At 44.4% G+C, this 25,010-nt stretch overlaps 1 protein-coding gene across 2 annotated transcripts in view; it reads left to right on the forward strand.

The window, feature by feature from the left end:
- The window catches only part of PLEKHM2 (pleckstrin homology and RUN domain containing M2), a 104,982-nt gene that overhangs the window by 27,716 nt on the left and 52,256 nt on the right, over window positions 1–25,010 (forward strand). For both annotated transcript variants that reach the window (XM_030222602.1, XM_030222603.1), the window contains exons 2-4: window positions 12,522–12,628; window positions 23,153–23,262; window positions 24,000–24,099. In XM_030222602.1, the coding sequence (XP_030078462.1) occupies window positions 12,522–12,628; window positions 23,153–23,262; window positions 24,000–24,099 (317 nt within the window). The remainder of the gene's footprint in view (window positions 1–12,521; window positions 12,629–23,152; window positions 23,263–23,999; window positions 24,100–25,010) is intronic.

Raw genomic sequence — 25,010 nt, forward strand, 5'->3', positions numbered from 1 at the left:
TTGCTAGGTGAAAAATATTGCTGTTACCTTATGACTTGGTGATGTATATCAACCGAGTTACTATATCTGCTCCAGTAGGTTTGAAAGTGGGCCGCTTGGCTTGGCTTTTGGGCACCACTGTGGGCATCCTATGTTGAAACAAATTCTGCATATGAGCTAAATGTGCACAAACACTTAGGGGTATAACCAGCAGAAGAAAAGAGATGTTAATGGCCCTGTACAAGTCGTTGGTGAGGCCCCACTTGGAGTATTATGTTCCGTTTTGGAGGTCGTATCTAGTTAAGGGTGTAAAAAGATCTGAAGCAGTTCAGAGGAAAGTGACGAAAATGGAATGGGGTTTGCTTAGCAAGACGTACGAGCGGGCCTGAAGATGTATACCCTGGAGGAAAGGAAAGACGGGTGATATGATATAGACGTTCAAATATTTGAAAGGTATTAATCCACAAACAAACCTTTTCCAGAGACGGGAAGGTGGTAGAACTAGAGGACATGAATTGAGGTTGTGTGGAGGAGTGGGGGGGGGGGGACTCGGGAAAAATGTCAGGAAGTACTTATTCAAAGAGAGGTTGGTAGATACCTGAAATGCCCTCCCGTGGGAGGTGGTGGAGATGAAAATGGTAACTGAATTAAAGAAATGTGTGGGATAAGAAGAAAGGAATCCTGTATAGAAGGAAAGGATCCAGACAAACTTAGTGGTGATTAGATGGTAACACTAGTAATTGGGAAGCAAAGCCACTGCTGGCCAGACGTCTATGGTGTGTGTCCTGATATGGCTGTACAGATTCGACTTCAATAACTGGAGAACAAAGCCAGTGCTGGGCAGACTTCTACAGTCTGTGCCCTGAAAATGGCAAGGACAAATCAAGATAAACTATACATACGTAGTATCCCAGCATACTTTATGCTATGTTTATCATGTTGGGCAGAGTGGATGGACCATAAAGGTCTCTATCTACCGTCGTCTACTATGTTACTATGTAAAGACTTGAGTAGTCATCAGTGCACAGCTTAGCTTTTGCACACAATTTTGGCAGTACCGTGGATACCTTATGTTTAGCAAATTTTGTGCACAAAATAAAATCAGCACACAGCTTATTTATTTAGATCCAGTTGTAATGAAGACATTAGCTATTAAAGGCAGGTGCAGAGAAACGTGCAAAGACCCAGCTTCCTAATGCTGGGGCTTTAATGCAAGGTCTGATGAGGAGAAAAAGGTTAGTTCTTTCTTCTGTGCTCAGCATTAACTTTGGGACCCATATTGAGTTTATTTATCAGCCGCCTGTGCGGATCCGCATCAAAGACTTTGCTAAAATCCAAGTGCACCACCCCTAGCGTCTCTCCCACATCCAACTGTTTTGGTCACCCAGTGAAAGAAATCAATCAGATTTGTCTGACAAGACCTACCTCTAGTGAAACCATGCTGCCTCGGGTCCTGCAGTCCATTCCATTCGAGAAACTTCACCATCCTCCACTTTAGAAGCGTTTCCATTAGTTTACTTCTCACTGAGATCAGAATGACAGGTCTGTAATTCCCAACTTCCTCCTCCTTCCGCTCTTGTGCAGAGGGACCACATCCGCCCTTCTGAGGATTTTATGCCTGTTTCTTAGCATACAGGACCTGCAAACTTTCTTCTTGCTTCATTGAATGGGGTGGGTCAAAAAAAAAAAAGACAGAGATGAGGAGTTGAGGGGAGGGTGTACTGGAGCAGATTTATGCTAGACTGTAGACACATGCAACAATATTATTAATGCACAGACGAGCATTGCAAGACGGGCCAATGATGTATTCCTAGGCACTTCCATGCGCTGATACAGATTTTTTTTCCATGCTGTTTGGTTACCTCACGGGGGAGCAAATTCCCTTTTTGCTTGCATTTGGAAACCATGACCCAACTTTAACGCACAGCTCTAATGCAGGGTTACTACATTGGCCCCATTATATTATTCAGAGAGCTTTATGTGAAATTGGTCATCCTGTGCCAAACCAGGCTTCTTATATGTACATTTCTGTTCAGTCCTTCATCTTGCTGAGCCTTTACTGAGCAGATGCCACTCCGTTCCCTCAGGCTGTAATGAGGATGTTGATATGGTCTGTGCCAGAGCCAGTGGCAGGAGGCGGGGCTGGTGGTTGGGAGGTGAGGATAGTGCTGAGCAGACTTGTACGGTCTGTGCCAGAGCCGGTGGCAGGAGGCGGGGCTGGTGGTTGGGAGGCGGGGATAGTGCTGGGCAGACTTGTACGGTCTGTGCCAGAGCCGGTGGTGGGAGGCGGGGATAGTGCTGGGCAGACTTATACGGTCTGTGCCCAGAGCCGGTGGTTGGGAGGTGGGGCTGGTGGTTGGGAGGCGGGGATAGTGCTGGGCAGACTTATATGGTCTGTGCCAGAGCCGGTGGCGGGAGGCGGGGCTGGTGGTTGGGAGGCGGGGATAGTGCTGGGCAGACTTGTACAGTCTGTGCCAGAGCCGGTGGCGGGAGGCGGGGCTGGTGGTTGGGAGGCGAGGATAGTGCTGGGCAGACTTATACGGTCTGTGCCAGAGCTGGTGGTTGGGAGGCGGGGATAGTGCTGGGCAGACTTGTACGGTCTGTGCCAGAGCTGGTGGTTGGGAGGCGGGGCTGGTGGTTGGGAGGCGGGGATAGAGCTGGGCAGACTTATACGGTCTGTGCCAGAGCCGGTGGTGGGAGGCGGGGCTGGTGGTTGGGAGGCGGGGATAGTGCTGGGCAGACTTATACGGTCTGTGTCAGAGCCAGTGGTGGGAGGCGGGGCTGGTGGTTGGGAGGCGGGGATAGTGCTGGGCAGACTTATACGGTCTGTGCCCTGAAGAGGACAGGTACAAATCAAAGTAGGGTATACACAAAAAGCAGCAAATATGAGTTATCTTGTTGGGCAGACTGGATGGACTGTGCAGGTCTTTTTCTGCCGTCATCTACTATGTTACTATGTACCATAGTAGCATAGTAGATGACGGCAGAAAAAGACCTGCAGGGTCCATCTAGTCTGCCCAACAATTGAAACTCATATGTGCTACTTTATGTGTATACCTGACCTTGATTTGTTTCTGCCATTTTCATGGCACAGACCATAGAAGTCTGCCCAGAACAAGGCCCACCTCCCAACCACCAGGCCCGCCTCCCCCCCACCGGCTCTGCCACCCAATCTCGGCTAAGCTTCTGAGGATCCATTCCTTCCAAACAGGATTCCTTTATGTTTATCCCACGCATTTTTGAATTCCGTTACCGTTTTCATCTCCACCACCTCCCAAGTAGCCTTGTTTCACGTCCATGCTGCATCGTGCTTGTGAGTACACGTGAACACGTTTTCTGGCTTCTGGATTAGGTAACTGGAGTTCCCAGCGGACAACCATGACAGCAACATAGGTATAAGCACTGGGTTTACACATGGAGGGTGTACATGAGCTCATTTTGTATAATTTAGGAACACAACAAGCACGTGATTCTTTCCTTCCACAAAGTAGTCCCAACCCTTGGCTTTTATATGTTACAGTCCAAAGGATGACGAGTATTGTAAATGGATTAATCTAAGCAAAGAGCCAGTTTCCATCCACAGAATGTCTTGGATTTGAATTTTAGATTTTATTACTCATCTTTTCCAAGTACAGGCTCCAAGGCATGTTACAGCAGGTACGAAGTTATTTCCCTATCTCTTATACCTGAGGCAATGGAGGCTGAAGCGTTTTGAACCCTGGCTTCCCTCATTCACAGTCTGTTTTTCTGAACAGTAGCTACTTCCTTTTCAAATCCTTCTATATTGTGGACTTTAGCAGCCTGAAATGTGAAGCCTGTGACTGACTGTTTGAACGTAGGTGGTGTCTGCAGATATTGTAGAGTAAATAGTGAGAAAATAATTCTCTTATTAGAACTTGAGATCTTTATTAGTACCTTAATCAAAACAGCTTTCTTTGGATCTTTTCTCCCTTAACTTCTTAACACGCTATTTAAATGGTGGTTTGCAGTAAGAATAGAATCGCTCGTATGTAGGGCCCGGCCGTCCGGTCTGACGCTTTTCTATGGGAACAGATTCTGTGGCTAGGATTTGAAAATTCTTTAAAATGAGTTCTCCAAAATTGCTGTCTATGCCTGGATAATTCTTTTCTTCTCTTTTTGTTGTTTTAGCCAATCAAAATGATTGGGGTTTTTTTTTTCGTTTTGTTTTTCCTTGTTTTTCATTGTTCTCTTTCCCTGTCATCCTAGAGTTGTCTCATTTCTTCTCACCTCTCCTTCCTCAGTCTCTCATACCTTCCAGTCTCATCCCTTGGTCTTCCTTCCCTTCACCTTTCTTTTCTTAACCCTACCCAACGCATTCTGTTGAATGGCTGGCAGCAGAGGGAAGGCCGGTGGGGGGGCGGGCGCTGGTGTTCATGGTTGAGCAACAAAGGACATATCCCACAGTAGCTCTGGAATCATAGAAAACCAGGGGTTCAGCTTCTTTCACTTTGGCTTTATTTTAAAGCCTAGCAGTTTCGGGCTTCCAGCTCATAGACATCAGAATGGCTTTCCCAGAGTTGTCCCAGTGGCTCAGGTCGCGAGCACTGCAGATTGTCCCAGTTCACTCCCCAGGTTGGCTGGAGCTGTTGCAGGGGAGGAGGGGGAGTCACGGTCATTGTTTAATGCTGACACCTGGGGGCCAGATTCATGGCCTGTGCTCATAAGTTGATACAATAGAGGACCTTCCTCTCCTCTGTTCCACAGGTAGATGTTAAGTGAAGGCTTGTGGAGCCAGATTTTGGTTACGATGTGAGCTGAAGTGCAAAGAAGCCGGAGGAAACGAGAAGGAATTGGAGAAGGTGCAGAGAAGGGCGACGAAAATGATAAAAGGGATGGAACGACTTCCTTGTGAGGAAAGACTGAGAAGGTTAGGGCTCTTCACCTTGGAGAAAAGGCGGCTGAGAGGTGATATGATAGAAGTCTACAAGATAATGAGCGGAGTAGAGCGGACAGATGTGAAGCGTCTGTTTACACTTTCAAACAACAACAAAACCAGGGGACACGAGATGAAGCTAGAATACGGTAGATTTAAAACAAATAGGAGAAAGTTTTTCTTTACTCAGCGTGCAGTTAGACTCTGGAACTCGTTGCCGGAGTGACAGCAGCTGGCCTTACGGAATTTAAAGGGGGTTTGGACAGATTCCTGATGGGAAAGGTCCATTGAACATTAGTAAAAATTAAAAAAAATTTTAATGGGTTTTGCCGGGTTCTTGAAGCCTGGATTGGCCACTGTCGGAGACAGGATGCTGGGCTTGATGGACCCTTGGTCTTTTCCCAGTATGGCGGTGCTTATGTTCTTATGTAGGTGATAAAGGACGTGCTTTCCTTTATTAAGTGGCCCAGACCACTCTCTGGAGGCATTTCATCAAAGACAAGTGCTTTTGCTTTACAGTTGGCCGCACTGGCAGCTTTGCCTGCTGTGCAGTGAGTTCTGGCCTTGTTGCTGGTTAGAACTGTGGTGGGAATACAATAGCCTGGTACATGGGAATAAAGGCGTGAGGGAGTGAGGTGGTGATGCTGCCTGTGGTAGTTTCTGTTGGGGCCTTGCCATCTCTAGAGCTCATCAAACTGTACCATCTGGCCTTCTGTCTTCTCCCCTCTCACAACCATCACCAAAACAAAAAAACAAAAATATTTTGAGCTTTTACTGGTATCATAAGCTAGGAAGATCCTTGGGAAGGATTCATAAGACCCTCCCCTGGGAAAAGATCATGGCTAAAAGCACTTTAAAAGCTTGAGAACCATCTTCTGTTCCTTTTCTTCTGCACTGTCTTCTATTCACCCATTTCCACCTCTCATTTTTTTTTTTTTTTTTTTTTAATTGTTTTATTTATTAAATTTTTACATTTATATCCACCAACATAAATGTATTGGAAATATCAGAAATTATAATAGCTATATAATACATTATATCAAACTGATATACTTGACTTAAACATTTTAATTAGTCCACTATAAGAAGTAATAGATCAAGATACTAAGAAATTTCTAGTAAGTAATACATTAACATAGTATAACTATTGCTAACAGAAGGGAAAAACGGAAGGTCACAGCCGGCGTTAAACAGCATTAACTATGGGAGTTTCTACAGGTGAAACAACTTTTTCTTTTAATTCAATTAACTCCAATAATTTCTTGGGTGTAAAAAACACAAAATTCACTTTTGCCAAGGAGACATAACATTTACAAGGAAATTTTAAAATAAAAGTTCCACCTAATTTAAGAATTCTTGATTTATACATCAAGAATTCTTTTCTCCTTTTTTGTGTAATACGCGCCATGTCGGGAAAAACTCTCATTTTTTTAATGGCTCAAAAATCCAGAGAATGAAATTTCCAGGCCCAGTTTTGGAAAAGATTACACTTAGGATACTAAGAGCCAGCCTGGTGGTTCAGTGGCAGTGCTGGCTCAGGTCTCTGCTCCGTGGACCAGTGGCACTGTGTCTGCAAAGTTTGTGGCTCCTGAAGTAGAGGGAGCCATATTTATCACATACTAGTGACACGGCATATTTTCAAAGCACTTAGCCTTCCAAAGTTCCAAAGATCCTCAGAAGCTTAGCCGAGATTGGGTGGTGGGAGGCGGGGATAGTGCTGGGCAGACTTATACGGTCTGTGCCGTGAAAATGACAGATACAAATCAAGGTAAGGTATACACAAAAAGTAGTACATACGAATTTATCTTGTTGGGCAGATTAGATGGACCGTGCAGATCTTTTTCTGCCGTCATCTACTATGTTACTATGTAACATTAGCAAAATTCGCCCCTTCCTTTCTGAACATGCCACCAAAACCCTTATTCACACCCTTGTTACTTCTCGCTTGGACTATTGCAATTTACTTCTCACTGGTCTTCTGCTCAATCATCTTTCTCCTCTCCAATCTGTCCAGAATTCTGCAGCTCGACTTATTTTCCGCCAGAATCGTTATGCCACACTAGCCCACTCCTCAAGTCACTTCACTGGCTCCCTGTCCGCTTCCGTATACAGTTCAAACTCCTCTTACTGACCTTTAAATGCATCCACTCTATGACCCCTCATTACCTCTCCTCTCTCATCTCTCCCTACATTCCTCCCCGTGAACTCCGCTCTCTGAACAAATCTCTCTTGTCGTCCCCCTTCTCCTCCACCGCTAACTCCAGACTTCGTTCCTTTTATCTTACGGCACCTTATGCCTGGAACTGTCTTCCTGAACTCATACATCTAGCTCCATCTCTACCTGTTTTTAAATCTATGCTGAAAGCTCACCTTTTCACTACAGCCTTTGGCTCCTAACCGCTCCTCATTTGCCCTCCTCCTCCCCTGTTCCTCTTTACCCTGTAATTCCCTTGCCCGTAATGTCTTGTCTGTGTGTTTTATCTAGATTGTAAGCTCTTTGAGCAGGGACTGTCTCTCTACGTCAGGTGTTCAGCGCTGCGTGCGTCGGGTAGCGCTATATAAATGCTATTAGTAGTAGTAGTAGGTTTTGGGGGCGCACAGAATCATTTTTCAGCGCACCTAAAAAAAGTCTTCTTTTTTTTGCCAAAAATGGACGTGCGTCGAAATCAAAATTGCTGCGCGTCCATTGTTGGGTCTGAGACCTTACCACCAGCCATAGGCCTAGCGGTAAAGAATTTGGGCGGCAATGACCTACGCATGTCAGATGCCACTTAATACAAAATATTTTTCAGATGGGCACCAAAAATGAAATTACCGCAAGAGCCACACGGTAGTCGGGCGGTATCTCCGATTTGGCCCACGTTGGGCGCCTGTAGGTCCCTACGCAGCTTAGTAAAAGGGGTCCTGAGTGATTTAAATTTAGAACTGAGTGGGAACTCCCTCCGCTGGCAACCTGAAAGATGTGAAAGGGGAAATCCACTTTAGGGCTGCGTGGTGAGGGTTGGAGAGGGAGAAGTAGAACAGTGGTTTGCCTTTTTTTTTTTTTTTTTAATTTGTAGAGGTCTTTATTGAGTAGTATGCAGAAAACAATACATGAATGATAGAAAAAGAAAAAAAACAGTGCTGAACTAGTACATTAGGACATTAAATATTGCACACAATGATTGTGTCCTTTGCATCAATAAAACAACGTAATACCCTACAATCAGAGATGCATTGAAACAAAGGGGATTGGACTTGATATCGTCTTTCTGTGGTTACAATCAAAGCGGTTTACATATTATATACAGGTACTTATTTTGTACCTGGGGAAGTGGAGGGTTAAGTGACTTTCCCAGAGTTACAGGGAACTGTAGTGGGAATTTGAAACCCAGTTCCCCGGATTCTCAGGTCGCTGCACTAACCACTTTTCCTGCTTTTTGACTGTTTGGGAACTGCAGCATTTTCGCTTTGGTTCTACAGGAGAATTGAAGCAGCAACTGATTTGGGAAACTGAAATGCAGCTCTGGAAGGGAGGACTCGTTCCTCTATCGTATCACGAGACGGCACAGAGCAGGCCCAAGGATCAGAACAGGAGAGGAATGCTGAATGACGTATGGGACAGAGAGAACTCCTAGGAGTTATTTTATATTGTTCTGATAAATGACGGTTCCAGAATTCATCTGGAGGTTTTAGCAGCGAAGAGGCCAAAAAAAGCTTCTTGGAAGTGTGTCGGGTGTGTGCTTCCAGCTTCTGCATTGTCACTTCTGCTGAAGGAGGCTTAGTTCAAGCGTTAGCAGGACATTTTTGAGATGGGATTCTTGAACATTAAATGAGTCTGTTGCATCAAGGGAGAGGTTTTTTTGGGTCAGCGAGAGATGAGGTAATTCTGGGCGTTGGTACAGATAGTCCTTCGGGATATGGAAGCACTCCGTTCTGAGCTGAAGCTGCAGAGCATTTGGTTTTGGAGATACTTGCAATGATGCTCACATGACTTCACACACAAACCTGTTTTGCTCATCTGGCACTGTCTTTAGCTGGTTAAACTGCTGGAGTTAATTCACAATGCAGCTACAGGATGTACAATCAGTGATCACCTGGCCCTGCTTTTGTTACAGTTGATCTTCTGTACAGTTCAAATGCTTATGCATTTTTAGAATTGTGCATAAACTGATTGAAAATGAGTTTGCATCTTTGCTGGGTTTCGACGTTCTCTCCAGATGGTCGAGATCAGGAGACCAGGAACTGTGAGCGATGCAAAAGATCTACTTGCAGAAGACTTTTCTCTGTTGTGGAATTCATTACTTGGAAGTTCTGTGGCAAGAACAGTTCATGTTTGGAATTTGAGGAAGCCAAAAACTTTTGTTTAGTAGGGCTCAGAATTGTATAAGCTAGACCAGTGTTCGGGATATCCTCAATGAATGTGCATGAAAGAGATTTTGCATGTAATGGAGGCAGTATATGCAAATCAAGGTCCTGCATATTCATTGTGGATATCCCAAAAACCTGACAGCAGGGGGTACTCCAGGACTGGACTTGGGGAAAAAACTGAGCTAGACTACCGTAATGCTCTGGACATTGGTCAGACCACAAAGAATTTCAGCTGTATTTAATTCAGAATGCTGCAGCGTGACTGATAGAAGTGGGGCGACCAATCACACCCTTCCTGCAAAAAACCCCCCAAAAAACTCTACACTGACTACCAGTACCTTACAGGGCCAAACTTAAAATTCTCTCTCTGATGTTCAAGGTCTTTAGACAACACAAGCCAGAGTCCGTAAAGAATAAGTTAGTTCTCTACACCCCTTGAGGCCTCTAAGGTCTCCTCGAGGAGTTTCATCTACATGATGCGATACCTACCAGCGAGCCTTCTCAGGAGCGGCCCCCCACACCTACCTCAAGACTCCCTCTGCTTCAGGAAGCAGGTGAAAGCCTTGGTCTTCTCCCTATTCCAACTGACTATTCTGCTCATTTGACCAGTTCCACGTACCTTAGTCAACTGTGCATATCATAGAAACATAAGAACATGACGGCAGATAAGGGCTAAATGGCCCATCCAGTCTGCCCATCCTCAGTAACTCTTCCTTTTCCTAAGGGATCCCACGTGTCTGTCCCACGTTTTCTTCAATTCAGACACAGTCCTTGTCTCCACCACCTCCAGCGGGAGGCCATTCCACGCGTCTACTACCCTTTCCATGAAAGGGTATTTTCTTAGACTCCTGCTAAGCCTATTTTCCCTTAACTTCATCCTATGCCCTCTCATTCCAGTTTTCCTTAATTTGGAAAAGGCTCACCTCATGTACATTAACGCCACTAAGGTGTTTAAAAGTAACATAGTAGATGACGGCAGATAAAGACCTGTACGACCCATCCAGTCTGCCAACAAGATTAACTCATTGTATGTGATACTTAATGTGTATACCTGACCTTGATTTGTTCAGGGTGCAAACCGTAGAAGTCTGCCCAGCACTGGCTTTGTTTCCCAATCACTTTTGTTGCCATCTAATCACTGCTAAGTTTGTTTTCATTCCTTCTATACAGGATTCCTTTATGTTTATCCCACACATTTTTGAATTCTGTTACTGTTTTCATCTCTAGCACCTCCTGCAGGAGGGCTTTTCAGGCATCTACCACCCTCTCCACGAAAAAGTACTTCCTGACATTATTCCTGAGTCTGCAGGAGTAGCCTAGTGGTTAGTGCAGTGGACTCTGATCCTGGGGAACTGGGTTCAATTCCCGCTGCAGCTCCTTGTGACTCTGGGCAAGTCACTTAACCCTCCATTGTCCCAGGTGCAAATAAGTACCTGTATATATGTAAACCGCTTTGAATGTAGTTGCAAAAACCTCAGAAAGGCAGTATATCAAGTCCCATTTCCCTTTCCCCTTTCCCTTATGACATCGCAAGTATCGGGCAATCAAGCCATTGTGACATCACTGATGAGGTTGGCTGTTATTGGTGGAATGAGTAGAGGAGTAGCCTAGTGGTTAGTGCAGTGGACTTTGATCCTGGGAACTGAGTTCGATTCCCACTGCAGCTCCTTGTGACTCTGGGCAAGTCACTTAACCCTCCATTGCCCCTGGTACAAAATAAGTACCTGAATATATGTAAACCACTTTGAATGTAGTTGCAAAAACCTCAGAAAGGCAGTATATCAAGTCCCATTTCCCTTTCCCCTTTCCCTTATGACATCGCAAGTATCGGGCAATCAAGCCATTGTGACTTCACTGATGAGGTTGGCTGTTATTGGTGGAATGAGTGGAGGAGTAGCCTAGTGGTTAGTGCAGTGGACTTTGATCCTGGGAACTGAGTTCGATTCCCACTGCAGCTCCTTGTGACTCTGGGCATGTCACTTAACCCTCCATTGCCCCTGGTACAAAAACCGCTTTGAATGTAGTTGCAAAAAACCTCAGAAAGGCGGTATATCAAGTCCCATTTCCCTTCCCTTCAACCTCGATTCATGTTCTCTAGTTCTACTGCTTTCCCGTCTCTGGAAAAGGTTTGTTTGCGGATTAATACCTTTCAAATATTTGTCTGTATCATATCACCTCTGTTTCTCCTTTCCTCCAGGGTCTTTATCATATCCTCTCACACCCGCTTCTCTGCCTTCAGTTGGGTCATCATTTATTTATCCCGTCTTGTACCGACTGCCTGTTAAGATGTTTCATTTGTATTGTGCTGATACCTTGGGCGTCGTATCTGTCTTATGAATTACGTATCATTTGTACTCTGCTGACATCCTATGATTTCTGCTGTTCTGTTTTAATGTGTATATTTCTGACACCGTATCATATTATTGCTGTTAATAGATCTTAATTTGTCTCTCTCCAACTTCACCTCCTGTTGTACGCAGTGAATCATTTCAGGAAGACAGTTAAAATACTAATAAATAAAGATAATTTGTGCGAATTTGTATGGATGTTATTGTGAATAGGATAAATGCATATCATTACACATTTATGCGATTGACAGCTTCTAAGTTTAATAAATGAAATGAATAACAAATCTATTCCACCTGTCCTATGAGCCTTAGAACACTGGGTCACTTGTCGTAGGATGTGAGATTTTAAAGCAGTGGTCTGTGTATGGTCAGATGTTCTGTTATATTGATCTTTTTCTGCTTCTTTCTTGAAGTAATCTAATGGCAGCAAATTGTTTTACGCAGATTTACATATAAAAAGATAAATCTTTCCAGTCAATTGGCCACCCCGGAAAAACAGCACATTAAAGTCACTTGCTTGGGATATTTTCAAATTGTGGCAAACAGGAAGATTCTGCTTGTATATGTACTAAAATAAAGAGTGTCTGTACTGCTGGGTCAGTGATCATTGGGGAAGGGGGGGTCGTGCTGCCAACTGGTGCGAGGCTCTGGTCCAGTTCTCGGTTGTACAGCCGTCAGCCGCATCCTGTGGTTTTCAGGGAGAGATAAAAGTAGAGGGAGTAGCATTCGCTTCCCTGTGTGACTCAAAATGCCTCTCTGGGATTCTTAAGATTAGTTTAGGAGGTACAGGGAAAGGAGTTGATCAGAACCCAAATCTAAATGTGCAAATGGCTTGATACGTGTTCAGAATCTCTTACGAACTGCTGTTCTGTCCTGATCACAGTAGGCCTTTGCAGCAGGAAGGTTTTGGATTCTATCAGTCCCATTAACGCTCTGGTATTTCCCTGCAGTTACAGAGTTACTTTGCTGCTTGTGAGGACGAGACTCCAGCCATCAGAAACCATGACAAAGTCCTGCAGAGGCTGTGCGAGCACCTGGACCACGCTCTGCTGTATGGGTAAGGATGTGCCGGTTATTATCACATATCTACGTAGTGTCACGTTTATTTCATAAGCTGCTCATCGGAATGAGTTGCCTAACCAGTTTACTGTATTTTGCATGATGATGGGTTCTACTGTTTTTATATACACCAAACAAAGCAGGAGTAGGCACAAATACGTATTACTGAAAATAAAGAAGGGGTGCCCTCAGATATTTAAATCACCTACATGGCAGACAAACGAGTGACCGCTAAAAGGTGAATTGCATTTCTTTCATTGGGCCACCCACTTTCTTGGAGTAAAAGTGCAATTCAGTGTCACTGTGTGTAATAACATGGAACTAAGTGTAACGTATATCAAACTATCAATGTATCTATCACACACATCTTAAAGTGCATTGGTCGCAGGCATAGCCTGGGGTACAGCAAGGGCAGAGGTCGCAGGTACCCTTGTTGATTATAAAATATTTTCATCAATGCGTGTACTCTGTATACAAGTGCTTATGGTGTGAATGTCCTGTCTGCATTCAAAGCACACTTTCTGCCATTCGCACTACTATTTTATAAACACACCTGGGCGGGGTCACGTGATGCGGTGAGCAGGGAAAGACGTGGTAGTCTCTGCTGCTGGGAACCCTGCCCGAAAATCGAGGTTTTAACGGCGTCTTAGTCATCAAAAACTGATGATTTAGGAAGAACTTGCTTCCCCAACGCATGGACAAATATTTGACGCGATCGGCGATGGCGCAAACCGGGAAAAACATAAAGAAAAAGGAAGATAAACTGAGACTCGGCGAAACCAAGATGGCGACCGCCTCGCCGGCGAACTCACCCTCCCGCCCGGCTTCTGATTTTACGCTCCCAGAACTTACAGAGGCAGTAGTGGGAGCGCTGGCCCCTCAGTTTGAACAACTTTCTGCCCAGATAACAGGCTTGTCGGCGCTTACCACAGAACTGTCGCGTCGCACGGGGGAGCTGGAAGCCCGGGTTGCGGAGGTGGAAGACGGGCAGCAAACCAACTCGGGGGAGATTGAAAGATTACAACGCCTTATCCAGGAGAATGCACAGCGAGTAGAAGACTTGGAAAATCGCTCGCGCCGCGATAACCTCAGATTTGTGGGGTTCGCAGAATCTTTGGCAGATAAAGATTTAAAACAAACACTGGAGACATGGCTGCAAGCGAACTTCCCGGAGGCGGGTGAAGGCCGAGCGATCCGAATTGAACGTGCACATCGCGTGGGGCCCAGACCTACCAGAGATTTGAAGCCTAGAGTGGTGATAGCAAAATTTCACTGCTATGCCCAAAAAGCTGCAATATTGCGATGTTATAAAAGCTGTAGGGAAACTACAAAATATGATGGAACTTTAATTCGTATCTTTCAGGATTACTCCGCGGCCCTGGCAGCACAAAGGCGAGCTTTTTCTACAGTTTGTACCCGTTTGGTGGGAAACAAGATCAAGTTTACTTTGCAATACCCAGCAACGTTGAAGATTTTGGAGAATGGAACCTGGACAGCTTATACTAGCCCGGAAGACGCGGTGGCCTGGTTGGAACGTTACCAGACCTGACTCTGGGGGAGATCGCTAATTTAATTGATGGCCGGTTACCAAACCATGCCGGAATGTTGACAGAGTTTTTGGTTGGTGATTGCTAGTTGAACTTCTAATTTGACTCAGTTCCAAAAAGTTCCTGTTGGATTACTAATGCCGATCAACTGCTTGTGGACTAAGAGTGAGTTTGAATGGTTGGTGAACAAAATGGCAGACCGGAGACACACAGCAGAACGGTTGAAGAATGGGCTGGACGGGGAAGACACTTCAGTGTCCTGTGCCACGACACTTGCAGATTTTGGAGACATGTGAGACATTTCTAGAACATTCTTAACTTGCACAAAGGGTGGGGTCCCTTTGGCATCTAGACCTCTGCCTCATACACTCACTAAGGAGGAGTGAGGTTGGTTAGACAGGCTAGATGGGTAATGGGGGGAAGATGGGGGGAGGGCAGTGGGGGGGGGAGGGAGTGGGGGGTGGGGAGGGTGGGTTTAGGGGTAGAGGCGAGCGGAATGATGCAGGAACAAAATGGCGGGCTGTGAGAATACGTGGAAATTTGTATAACCAAATGGTATTTGATGTAATAATTGGATGGTGGAGAAACGGCCTTTGGTTGAGGCTGGGCAACCAAGGCACCGATTTGGTTTTGTTACATGTTAATTTGGCCATTTTGAGGGGATTATGCTGACTGCACCTTTGCGATTGGTGACCTGGAATGTAGCTGGGATCACCTCCCCGATCAAGAGATCAAAAATCTTAACACACTTAAACCGCCTAAAGGCTTCCATAGTCTGCCTACAGGAGACTAAACTCTCTGACGAGGAACACCAGAAGCTGCGCCAACAGTGGGTGGGGGAGTGTTATTACTCCTCTTCTGGGGCCAGACGGGGAGGAGTGGCCATTCTGATTAGGAGAGGGCTCCCGTGTACTTCTAAATTAATAGGAAAAGACCCAAAGGGAAGATATGTTTTGCTCCATCTTAACATTATGGGACAGGAGTATTATCTATGTGCTATATACGGCCCAAATGTTTATGATGCAGATTTTTTTCAGACTTTGATAAATCTAGGCCTTAAATATGACACGGCCCCTTGGATTGTAGCGGGAGATTTCAACCAAGTACTTGACCCGGAAATTGACCGCTCGACGGTTGGGGCATGGAGTGCACTTCCCCGTAGTAAAGGATTGCCTTATCTGTGTAAAATGATGGACCTAGTGGACCCTTGGAGGTTATTATTCCCTCAGAGGCGGGACTATACACACCTCTCGAAAGCCCATAAGACCTGGTCCCGTATAGACTACCTCTTAGTCTCTACATCACTTTTTTCCCGGGTAATTAAGACGGACATGGCACCTATGGCGATCTCAGATCACACTCCAGTTTGGGCTGATATGGCTCTGGGACACGCCGCAGATAGATTTAAATCTTGGAGGTTCCCATCCTATTTAGCTGGGGACAGAGATTTTGGTAAATTTCTAGTACAAAAATGGAACCTGTTTGAGTCTGATAATGTGGCTCATAAGGATAACCCGACATTATTCTGGGAAACTTCTAAAGCGGTCATGAGAGGGGAAATTATTAGCTACTTAAGTGCAAGACACAAAAAGATCTCCCAAGGAATAATTACGCTGGAGCGGAAATATCAACAAGCCAAACGTGCACACATGCGCTGTCGAACCCAGACCAACTACGATAATGTGATTGCGGCACAGGTGGCCCTAGATTCATTACTACACGAACGTGCCAAGAAGCAGGCCTTTAGTCGTAGATATCAATATTACAAATTGGGCAACAGACCTGGGAAACTGCTAGCTAAAGTTGCCAAAGCCTGGTCAGACAGGACATTTATCCCTACAATGTTGGCGCCTGATGGCTCTCGTAAATCTTGCCCTAAAGACATACTGACTATATTTCGGGATTATTTTTCTCGAATGTACCAACCAGAGGCGCAGCAGGGTGGACCACAATTAGAGGAATACCTGAGAGATGCAGGACTCCCAGTGCTGTCCCCCATCATCAGAGACCAATTGAATGCCCCCCTCCAGGCTCGAGAAGTTCAACAAACGATCAGAGGTTTATCTTTGGGTAAAACTCCGGGCCTGGACGGATTCTCTACAGAATACTACAAATTACTGTCGATTCAACTGAGTGTTCCCCTGACTCTTCACCTTGATGCAGCGGTGGAGGTGGGGAGACTACCCAGGGAATCGAATGAAGCCTTAATTGTCTTAATCCCTAAACCGGGTAAGCCGACAGATCAGCCGGGGTCTTATCGACCAATTTCCCTTCTCAATGTTGATGTAAAAATTTTAGCTAAGATCCTTGCTGATAGATTGGCTGTACATCTCCCGACTTTAGTGGGAGACCACCAAGTGGGATTCGTACGGGGGAGACACCCAGGTCTAAATGTACGTAGGGCCTTGTTGGCTGTAGCGCAAGCTGAGGCCACGAATCACCCACTGTTGCTGGCAGGCCTGGATGCTACTAAGGCATTTGACCAAGTGAATTGGGACTACCTTTTTCAAATACTCAGATACGTGGGGCTGTCCGGGTGGTACTTGCATGCAATTGATACCTTATATACTGACCCTGGGGCCCGGGTCCTCGTGAACGGAATGTGCACTCCGCGTTTTTTGGTAAGACGGGGCACTAGACAGGGCTGCCCCCTATCCCCACTTTTATTTTTGATTTATCTAGAACCCCTGCTCCGTAACATCATAAAAGATCCAGAGGTACAGGGAGTTCAGTTGCCACATCTCCAGATCAAAGTACTAGCCTACGCGGACGATATTCTTTTAGTGTTGACACACCCCCAAACATCGCTGCCAATAGCTTTAGACCACATAGCAGAGTTTGGATACTATTCGGGTTTTCAACTTAACTCACAGAAATCTGAGGCGCTGCCAATACCTCTTTTGGTGCGGGAGCGCTGGGAGGGAAGGTTCCCGTTGAAGTGGACCACGGATTATTTGGTCTATCTGGGGATTAGAATACCAACTTCATTAACACAACTTTACAGAATTAATCTAGCCCCCTTGTGGAGGGAGACACAACACACCTTAGAAATGTGGCAGCGCCTCCCCTTGTCTTTGTGGGGACGGGTGGCTCTGTACAATATGATTTTGGTCCCTAAATGGTTATATGTGGTTCAGGTGTTGTCCCTTTTCTTCCTATATAAAGATGAACGGAAATTGCACAGACTACTTGCTAGATATCTCTGGAAAGGGAAAAGGCCCAGGGTCACACAAAAACAGACATATCTTCCAATACCTAAAGGAGGGCTTGGGGTTCATAGTATACAGCGTATGTCTGTGGCGGGTTGTATGAGACACATTACAGACTGGTTCAGGGGAACGTCCTATTTTTCATTTCCCATCACTGAAACCATAATGGTGAGCAGGTGCCATTTTAGTTATTGGCTACATGCGCCAGCAGGCAAAGCACCTACTGCTAAAGGATGTTCTCCTATCTTTATGCCACTAAGACGGACATGGCGATGGTTGTGCAAAGCTGGGGACTTTGAGTGCCACTCCTCCCCCTTCCTACCGATTGGAGGAAACGCAGATTTCCCAGCGGGCACGGATACTGTGACCTTCCGGAAATGGAGAGAGGGGGGGACAGTTTTTTTGTTCCAGGTGCTAACAAAAGAGGGAAAATGTAGGTCCTTTAAAGACTTATGTGAGACTGCTGGACTCCCGGTACAGGCCACTTTTTCTTATCTACAACTGAGTCATTACATTGCCTCCCTCCCTCGAGTCTCTTTGACCTCGCAGAGACGGAGGCAACTCACAGATTTGCTTGACCTGGAGGCGCAGCTTTTGGTTCCTCTTAAATTCTACCATTTTAAAATTAAAGAACTCTGCCCGGAGATAACATATGATCAGATTGCCAGGGCTTGGACTGGAGATTTGGGTTGTCCTATTACTGGTGCAATGGTACAAACTAATCTGGTTATCGGATATAGGACCTTCAGAGATGTGACACTACGGGAATCCCAGTATAAATTTACGATGAGGCTCTACATTTCACCACACAGGGCGTTCAGGGCTGCCATGCGACCCTTGGATGATTGCCCCAAGTGTGCGAGACCTGGAGCACACTTGGGACATATGTTCTGGTTGTGTCCCCCGGTCCGTGCTTTCTGGGTTCAACTCTGTGCCTTTGTCTCAACTGTTTGGGAGTTGACATGGTACCCCTTTCCCGCTTTATTGTTCGACAAATACAGAGTGAGGGGGAACCGGAGAAGGGGTATGCTACCTTTCCTCCGAAGGGCGGTTGCTATGGGAAAGAAAACGATCCTACTGAACTGGATTTCATCAGAGCCACCTTCTGTGTCAAGATGGCGATCCCTCATGATCTCCCTGGGTGCCCTGGAACGTAGGGAGGTGAATGACTTAGCATCCCCACGGGGAGATAGACTATTACAATGTTGGTTACTGTTCTGGGATACCTTGACCCCCACGGCTCGCAGTAGAATCCTGAATGGGTAATGCTCACGGGAGGGAGGGTGGGAGGGGGGTGGGAAGGAGGGGAGTTAGAAGGAATAAGGCGGGAAAGAACAAAATTATGGATGGCCAGTTTGAATAAGTTGGATGTTTGTTAAGTTGTTTGAAATATACTTGCAATGTAATGCATTTCTTCACTTCATTATCACTTGTAAACTTATGACCATCAATAAAAATGATATAAAAAAAAAAAAAAAAACACACCTGGGCATCTGATCGTTTTTATAAAATCGTTTAAGTAGGCGCCTTCAGCAGGGACACCTTATCCTGTCTTGAGAAAAGAGAGAGAAGCTGCCGCCAGCCTACCATCCTCACAGGGAAAGGCCTGGAAGCTGGTGAATGCTGGAGACATGGGTCCTAAATCCAAGAGACGTGAAGCAGTCTGGAATGCAGAGCCATAGAGCATTGAGAGTGGGGAGAAGTACATTGGCAGCACCGAGTAACAGCGCTGCAATACTTGGAGTGAAAACCAGGGCCAGGCGGATGAGGGGAGATGTGATTGAGGTCTACAAAATCCTGAGTGGTGTAGATCGAGTAGAAGTTAATTGATTTATTTTTTAATCATTCCAAAAGTACAAAGACTAGGGGACACTCAAGGAAGTTACATGGAAATACTTTTAAAACAAATAGGAGGAAATATTTTTTTTACTCAATGAATAGTTAAGCTCTGGAACATACGGTTAGTATATCTGGGTTTAAAAATGGTTTGGACAAATTCCTGCAAGAAAAGTCCATAGTCTGTTATCGAGACAGACATGGGAAGCAACTGCTTGCCCTGGGATTTGTAGTGTGGAGTGTTGTCACGATTTGGGTTTCTGCCAGGTACTTGTTGCCTGGCTTGGTCACTATTTGGAAAACAGGATACTGGGCAAGATGGACCATTGGTCTGACCCAGTGTGGCTACTCTTATGTTCTTATGGCCTAAAGCAGAAGTTTTCAACCCAGTACTCAGAGCACACCTAGCATTTAGCACTGTTAAACAACCAACAGTCTTTCTAAAGACCGTCTCTGTTTTTACTACGGCTCTCATGATTTTAATTGTCTGACGTTTTGACTCTGTTTTGCACACAGACTCCTGATGCAGGCCCTCCGGCCGAAACACAACATTGTGTTGAAGTCGCTTTTGGTTTTCAATAAAATCTTGTTTTAATTCAAGACATTGTGTGCTCCAATCCCTGGAACCCGTGGTCTTGGTTCCCACTTTTCCTTCTCCAATAAATAAAAAGAAAAACTAAAATATAAGGTGATCCCCTTTTATACCACTAATACGTTTCTGGCTAGCTTTTGGGACTTAGAAGCCCCTTCCTCAGTTTGGGGTGAATGCAGGACTTGCTGTAAGGGAGTAATGATGGTGAGGCCTCTGATCGTATTTATCATAATCACTAGAAGGGAGAACACTAAAGAAAACTGTTTCTGGAGATTCTGATTTTAAAAAGGGAGATGAAGGTAAAATGAAGAATTTAGGGCCACTTTTACAAAGCCGTACTACCGATTCTCGGTGAGGCAAATGAGAAGAAGCCCATTCAGTTTCCTTTGGGCTTCCTCTCATTTGCTGCGAGGGAATCGCTAGCTCGGCTTTGTAAAAGAAGCCTTTAGGAAAAAAAAAACCCAAAGAAGCGGTTGCCAGGTCAGAAGTCTGTCTAATGCATCTGATCCAGACTGAATACTGTAGGATGCTGGACCCTGCGGACTTGGGTCTGACCCAGCACTGCTCACCTCGTGTTCTTTAAGTGCAGACTCAGCTTATAGCTACTTCCTGTGTTATGCTCCAGTTTTAAAAAGTATGATTGTTGCTTTATGATGACTGTGAATAATTTTAAGTGGTCTTACATTATTTATGTGTGTAAGTTGTAATAAGCTCTATGTATTGTTTTGTTTTTCCTTTTATGGATGTGATTTCACGTGAACTGCTTAGATAGAACATTTGTTTATAAAGTGGTATAGAAGAATTTTAATAAAGATAAAGATTATTTCAGTGCAGTAGAGCAGAACAAAGTAGAAAGTGCAAAACTGCCCCCGTTCCTTCCTCCTCCAGGTGTTCAACGTGTGTTAAAACTGGTTGGCCATGGCTCACTCCTGCCGCACGTCTCAGTCCACCGGCCCCTGTTGAAAGCTTTCAGTGATTGGCCCTGATGAGAGCTGGATGGAGTGTGAAGTACAGCTGTGATAAAAGATAAATTGGAATAAATAACATAAATAAATCAGCTTTTTATTTATTTCTAAAATTTATACGCTATACAATCTACCTTTCTCAGCGGCTCACAATAATACATATATGATCAAAGACAAAATAACAATACGTTAAAAAAAATCAGACAGTTTAAGCTCTCCTCTGTTTATCCACGAGATGCCTGACTTTGTCACAACTGAAATTCCAACTAATGTGAAAAGAATGCAAAATTACTGTGCAAACACCTGAACATCATTGTTGACTAATCTTCAGAGTACCGAAGTTTGAAAGGTGCCTCCCTGTTATTGCTGAGGTTGCATTGGCTACCTGTGCAGTGCAGGCTCAATCATTTTTTAAGCTGTGCGTATTTATTTTTCAAATAATATATGGATTTTCACCTAGCTATATGCAAGGACTTATCCAGTTAGGAATATTCATTCTCAGTGTAGGAATTTCTTGATTCTTTCCCTAGCTGTAGGAATATTGTTAATAAATCTTTACATTCAGCCAGCTTTTTTTATTTGGCATCACTATAGACTGTTTCAAAAAGCATTAAAATATATATTTTTTTTAGTTCTAGAAATTTTTAGATTAATAATATAAAACAAAAAGGCAAACAACTGCTTACAAAACAGTAGATAAAAAACAAAGCAGTGGAATCAATGCATTTATTGGAACAATACCCGACGTGGCCACGATTCGCCCTCAGGCTGCGTCAGGGGTACAAACTATAAAAACAAAACAAGTATAAAAACATGTATAACCATACGTATTAACAATGTCATAAGCATGATTCAACTAATAAAAGGCAATTATTTAAAAAAAGATTCAACATATATAAAACAATCCTTTAAGAGTTCTAAAAAAACATGTATAGACATACATGATATCATCTGTAAAACAAATATTTATAATTACCATTAAAATCATACATCACATAAAATTTTTTATCATAACATCTACAGTTACTCATATCACATTTATAACTCTCAATAAAAAATGTTAAGATCATACAATTAGAATCAAAACATTTCAATGAAGAGGGGAAGAAATTTCTTTATACATACCTATCAAAAGTGTATGTAAATATATCATACACACTAGTAGTTCCAAAAATCTAGTTCTACACAGATATAAAAACAAAAAATAAAAGTATCATCAGACAAGAAGCTTCTTACAACTAATGTGGGATAAAAATGGCAAATAATGTAATGTTAATAGGAACCAGACCACCCCGTCCTCGGGCAGCATGGCACCCATGGTTAAAGCAGGGGTAGATCCACACTCAAGTTATGTCTGATGGTGTTTGGTGCGACCTGGAGTGTGACAAACCTGTACTCCACACACCCCCTTCTTGCCTTCATACCATCATAACTTGCCATCAAAGAGGTCCAGGTGGAGTGGACCCAGATCAGTTACAACAGAGGAGACATGCTTTTGACACATCCCCAGCGAGCTAATCGGAGCTGGGCTCTGACCGTTAACCAGCATAGAAACAGAAGTTTCCCAGGAGAAAAGAACTTTGTCCAAGCGAGAGAAAATATCAGTTTAATTAAAATTGGTCGTCTTTGACCATGAGTCTTGACGGCCCTTGGCCAGGGGCCACAAGCTATGATTGTTTTTGGAAGTCAGTACATCCTCGCCCTACACGTAGCTGGTAGGGCCCCACTGACAATGGCTGTTCCACAGCAGCCCTAGCTGAAAAGAACTTTTGAATTAACCTCTGCTAAAATGTAACCTTTATGATGTCTGTATCTTATGCTCCCCTCCTGTTGAATATTCTCGTTAGCTGTATGGTTTGTCCATCATAAAATAAAATGTGTTCAAAAAGCAGAAGAGGAGAGTAAGGTGAGGTCTGTGGCTATGCAAAGGATCAAGTTATGATTAATATGAGAGAGCGGAAGTGCTGCTCTGTTCCCACTGAAACTCTTGGGTTGAACCTCAGCTGGCCGAGTTGGCCTATTGCGTGTATGCCCCCCCCACCCCACCCGCAGCCTTTGCACTGATCTATTACTCTTAAAGTCTCAGTCTCATCCATCTACTACTACTACTACTATTTAGCATTTCTATAGCGCTACAAAGCATACGCAGCGCTGCACAAACATAGAAGAAAGACAGTCCCTGCTCAAAGAGCTTACAATCTAATAGACAAAAAATAAAGTAAGCAAATCAAATCAATTAATGTGTACAGGAAGGAGGAGAGGAGGGTAGGTGGAGGCAAGTGGTTACGAGTCAAAAGCATCTGACTGAATGTTACTGATAACAGCGTTGTGACTGTCCCGTGCTCTAATGTCTGCTGTTTTGTATTCTGCCAGGCTGCAAGATATCTCCTCTGGATACTGGGTTCTGGTAGTACATTTCACTCGCCGGGAGGCCATCCAGCAGATAGAGGTGCTCCAGAATGTAGCTACCCACTTGGGACGCAGTAAGTATTTGTGAGAAGGGGTGGAGAGGTTAGAGATTGCATCCCGTCTACTTTATGTGGTAGTTCAGATGTACATGTAGCACAAATGTGCTTGGCCTCGATTGACGTCTTCTTTGCATGCTGCCGTGTTTATCATTTACTGTTCAGACGTTCTTTAAACTGAGCCTTGCATGTGGCTTGGGAGCAAGCAAAACTTGACAAGAAAATAGCAGTTCCTGCCAAAATCAAACAAGCAGGGAACCGCTATGTGAGTTTACAAATATTTACACCCATATTATGTGCTAGGCAAGACTGGAAGGACACTTACTGTAGTCATCTGCCTTGGGGTCATTCCATGCCAAGTGGTCTAAACCTTCCCACCATCATGTCTCCAATTTTGTTCAAATTTTATCTGTTGCGCGAGTCAGGTGTTAAACGAAGTTTCCCAAAATTTGAGGTCTCTAACTGCAATAGTTGCAGATCTAGACCCCCTTTTCTGAAAGGTTGTCAGTCCATGAGCGCGCGACATTTACCAAAATGCCATTTTTGGGGTCTAATAAAATCCAAACACATTTATAAGAATGGCTAAAAAAATTCAAATCCTGTACAGTTTTTGATGCTAATTCCGATGAAGTACATTTTAACATTATGGATGCAAAATCCAGTCAAACAAGTTGACTCAAAGTGTGCATCAAAATTGGTCGCGACTCATCGGAACATATTTGTCTGTGTCCACTCACTTTGGGTCTTTCTTTCAGGCCGAGCCTGGCTGTACCTGGCCCTCAATGAGAACTCCTTGGAAAGTTACCTGCGGCTCTTCCAGGAGAATCAGAGCCTTCTCCATAAATACTACTACAAGTGAGTATAGATTCAGCATGGCCTGGAGGGCACCAGGCCCCTGACAGGGCATAGAGTAAGCAACAGGTGGTAATGGAGGCTGTGCAAGGGGCACAGACAAAAAAGTCATGATAACAAAGTGTCACGGGAGAAATTGACACGGACAAAATGGCATGTAGCAATATCAAAACAACTGATAATAACTATTTATATGTGTGTATATTCTAACTTGAAATTAGCATAAGCACTGCTATAGAACCTAAATGCCTAATCTCTGCAACACAACCAAACTAAAGCACGGAATGGACATAACACAACTCTTCCGTTCTCCGATTCCCTAATGTGGCTGTGCCACATGAACTTGATCTTACCACGACAACACCTTGTATTTGTTCACATCGGAGCCTGCAAAGGCCTCTCCGGTACTATGTAAGCCACATTGAGCCTACAAATAGGTGGGAAAATGTGGGATACAAATATAACAAATAAATAAATAGAAGCATGGAAAGGGTGGTGGATGCGTGGATTGGCCTCCCAGTGGAGGTCGTGGAGACGAAGACTGTGTCAGAGTTTAATAAGACGTGGGACAGACACGTGGGATCTCTTGGGAAAAGGAGGAGATAGTGGTTACTGAGGATGGGCAGACTGGAGGTTTACCTGCTAATTATAGTTTGTTTTTGTTGGGGGATTGGGAGGGGGAACCAGAGGCCCCACAGCTGTATAGATTGTCTATTGCCATTTTTAAAATTTGTGTTATATGCAATTTTAGGCGCACAAAAGTGAGTTTGCATTTTTGGAAACAGCAGGAGCCTCCAACATATCAAATGTGACTGACCCGTATGACCACTCTGGCCAATTTTGAACTCCGGTTGCATCGGGGAAACTAATAATTTACATATGCTTCGGTATATTAACTACTGGAAGGTTTTCTT

Source organism: Microcaecilia unicolor, chromosome 13 (assembly GCF_901765095.1).
Source record: "Microcaecilia unicolor chromosome 13, aMicUni1.1, whole genome shotgun sequence".
Taxonomy (NCBI): Eukaryota; Metazoa; Chordata; class Amphibia; order Gymnophiona; family Siphonopidae; genus Microcaecilia; species Microcaecilia unicolor.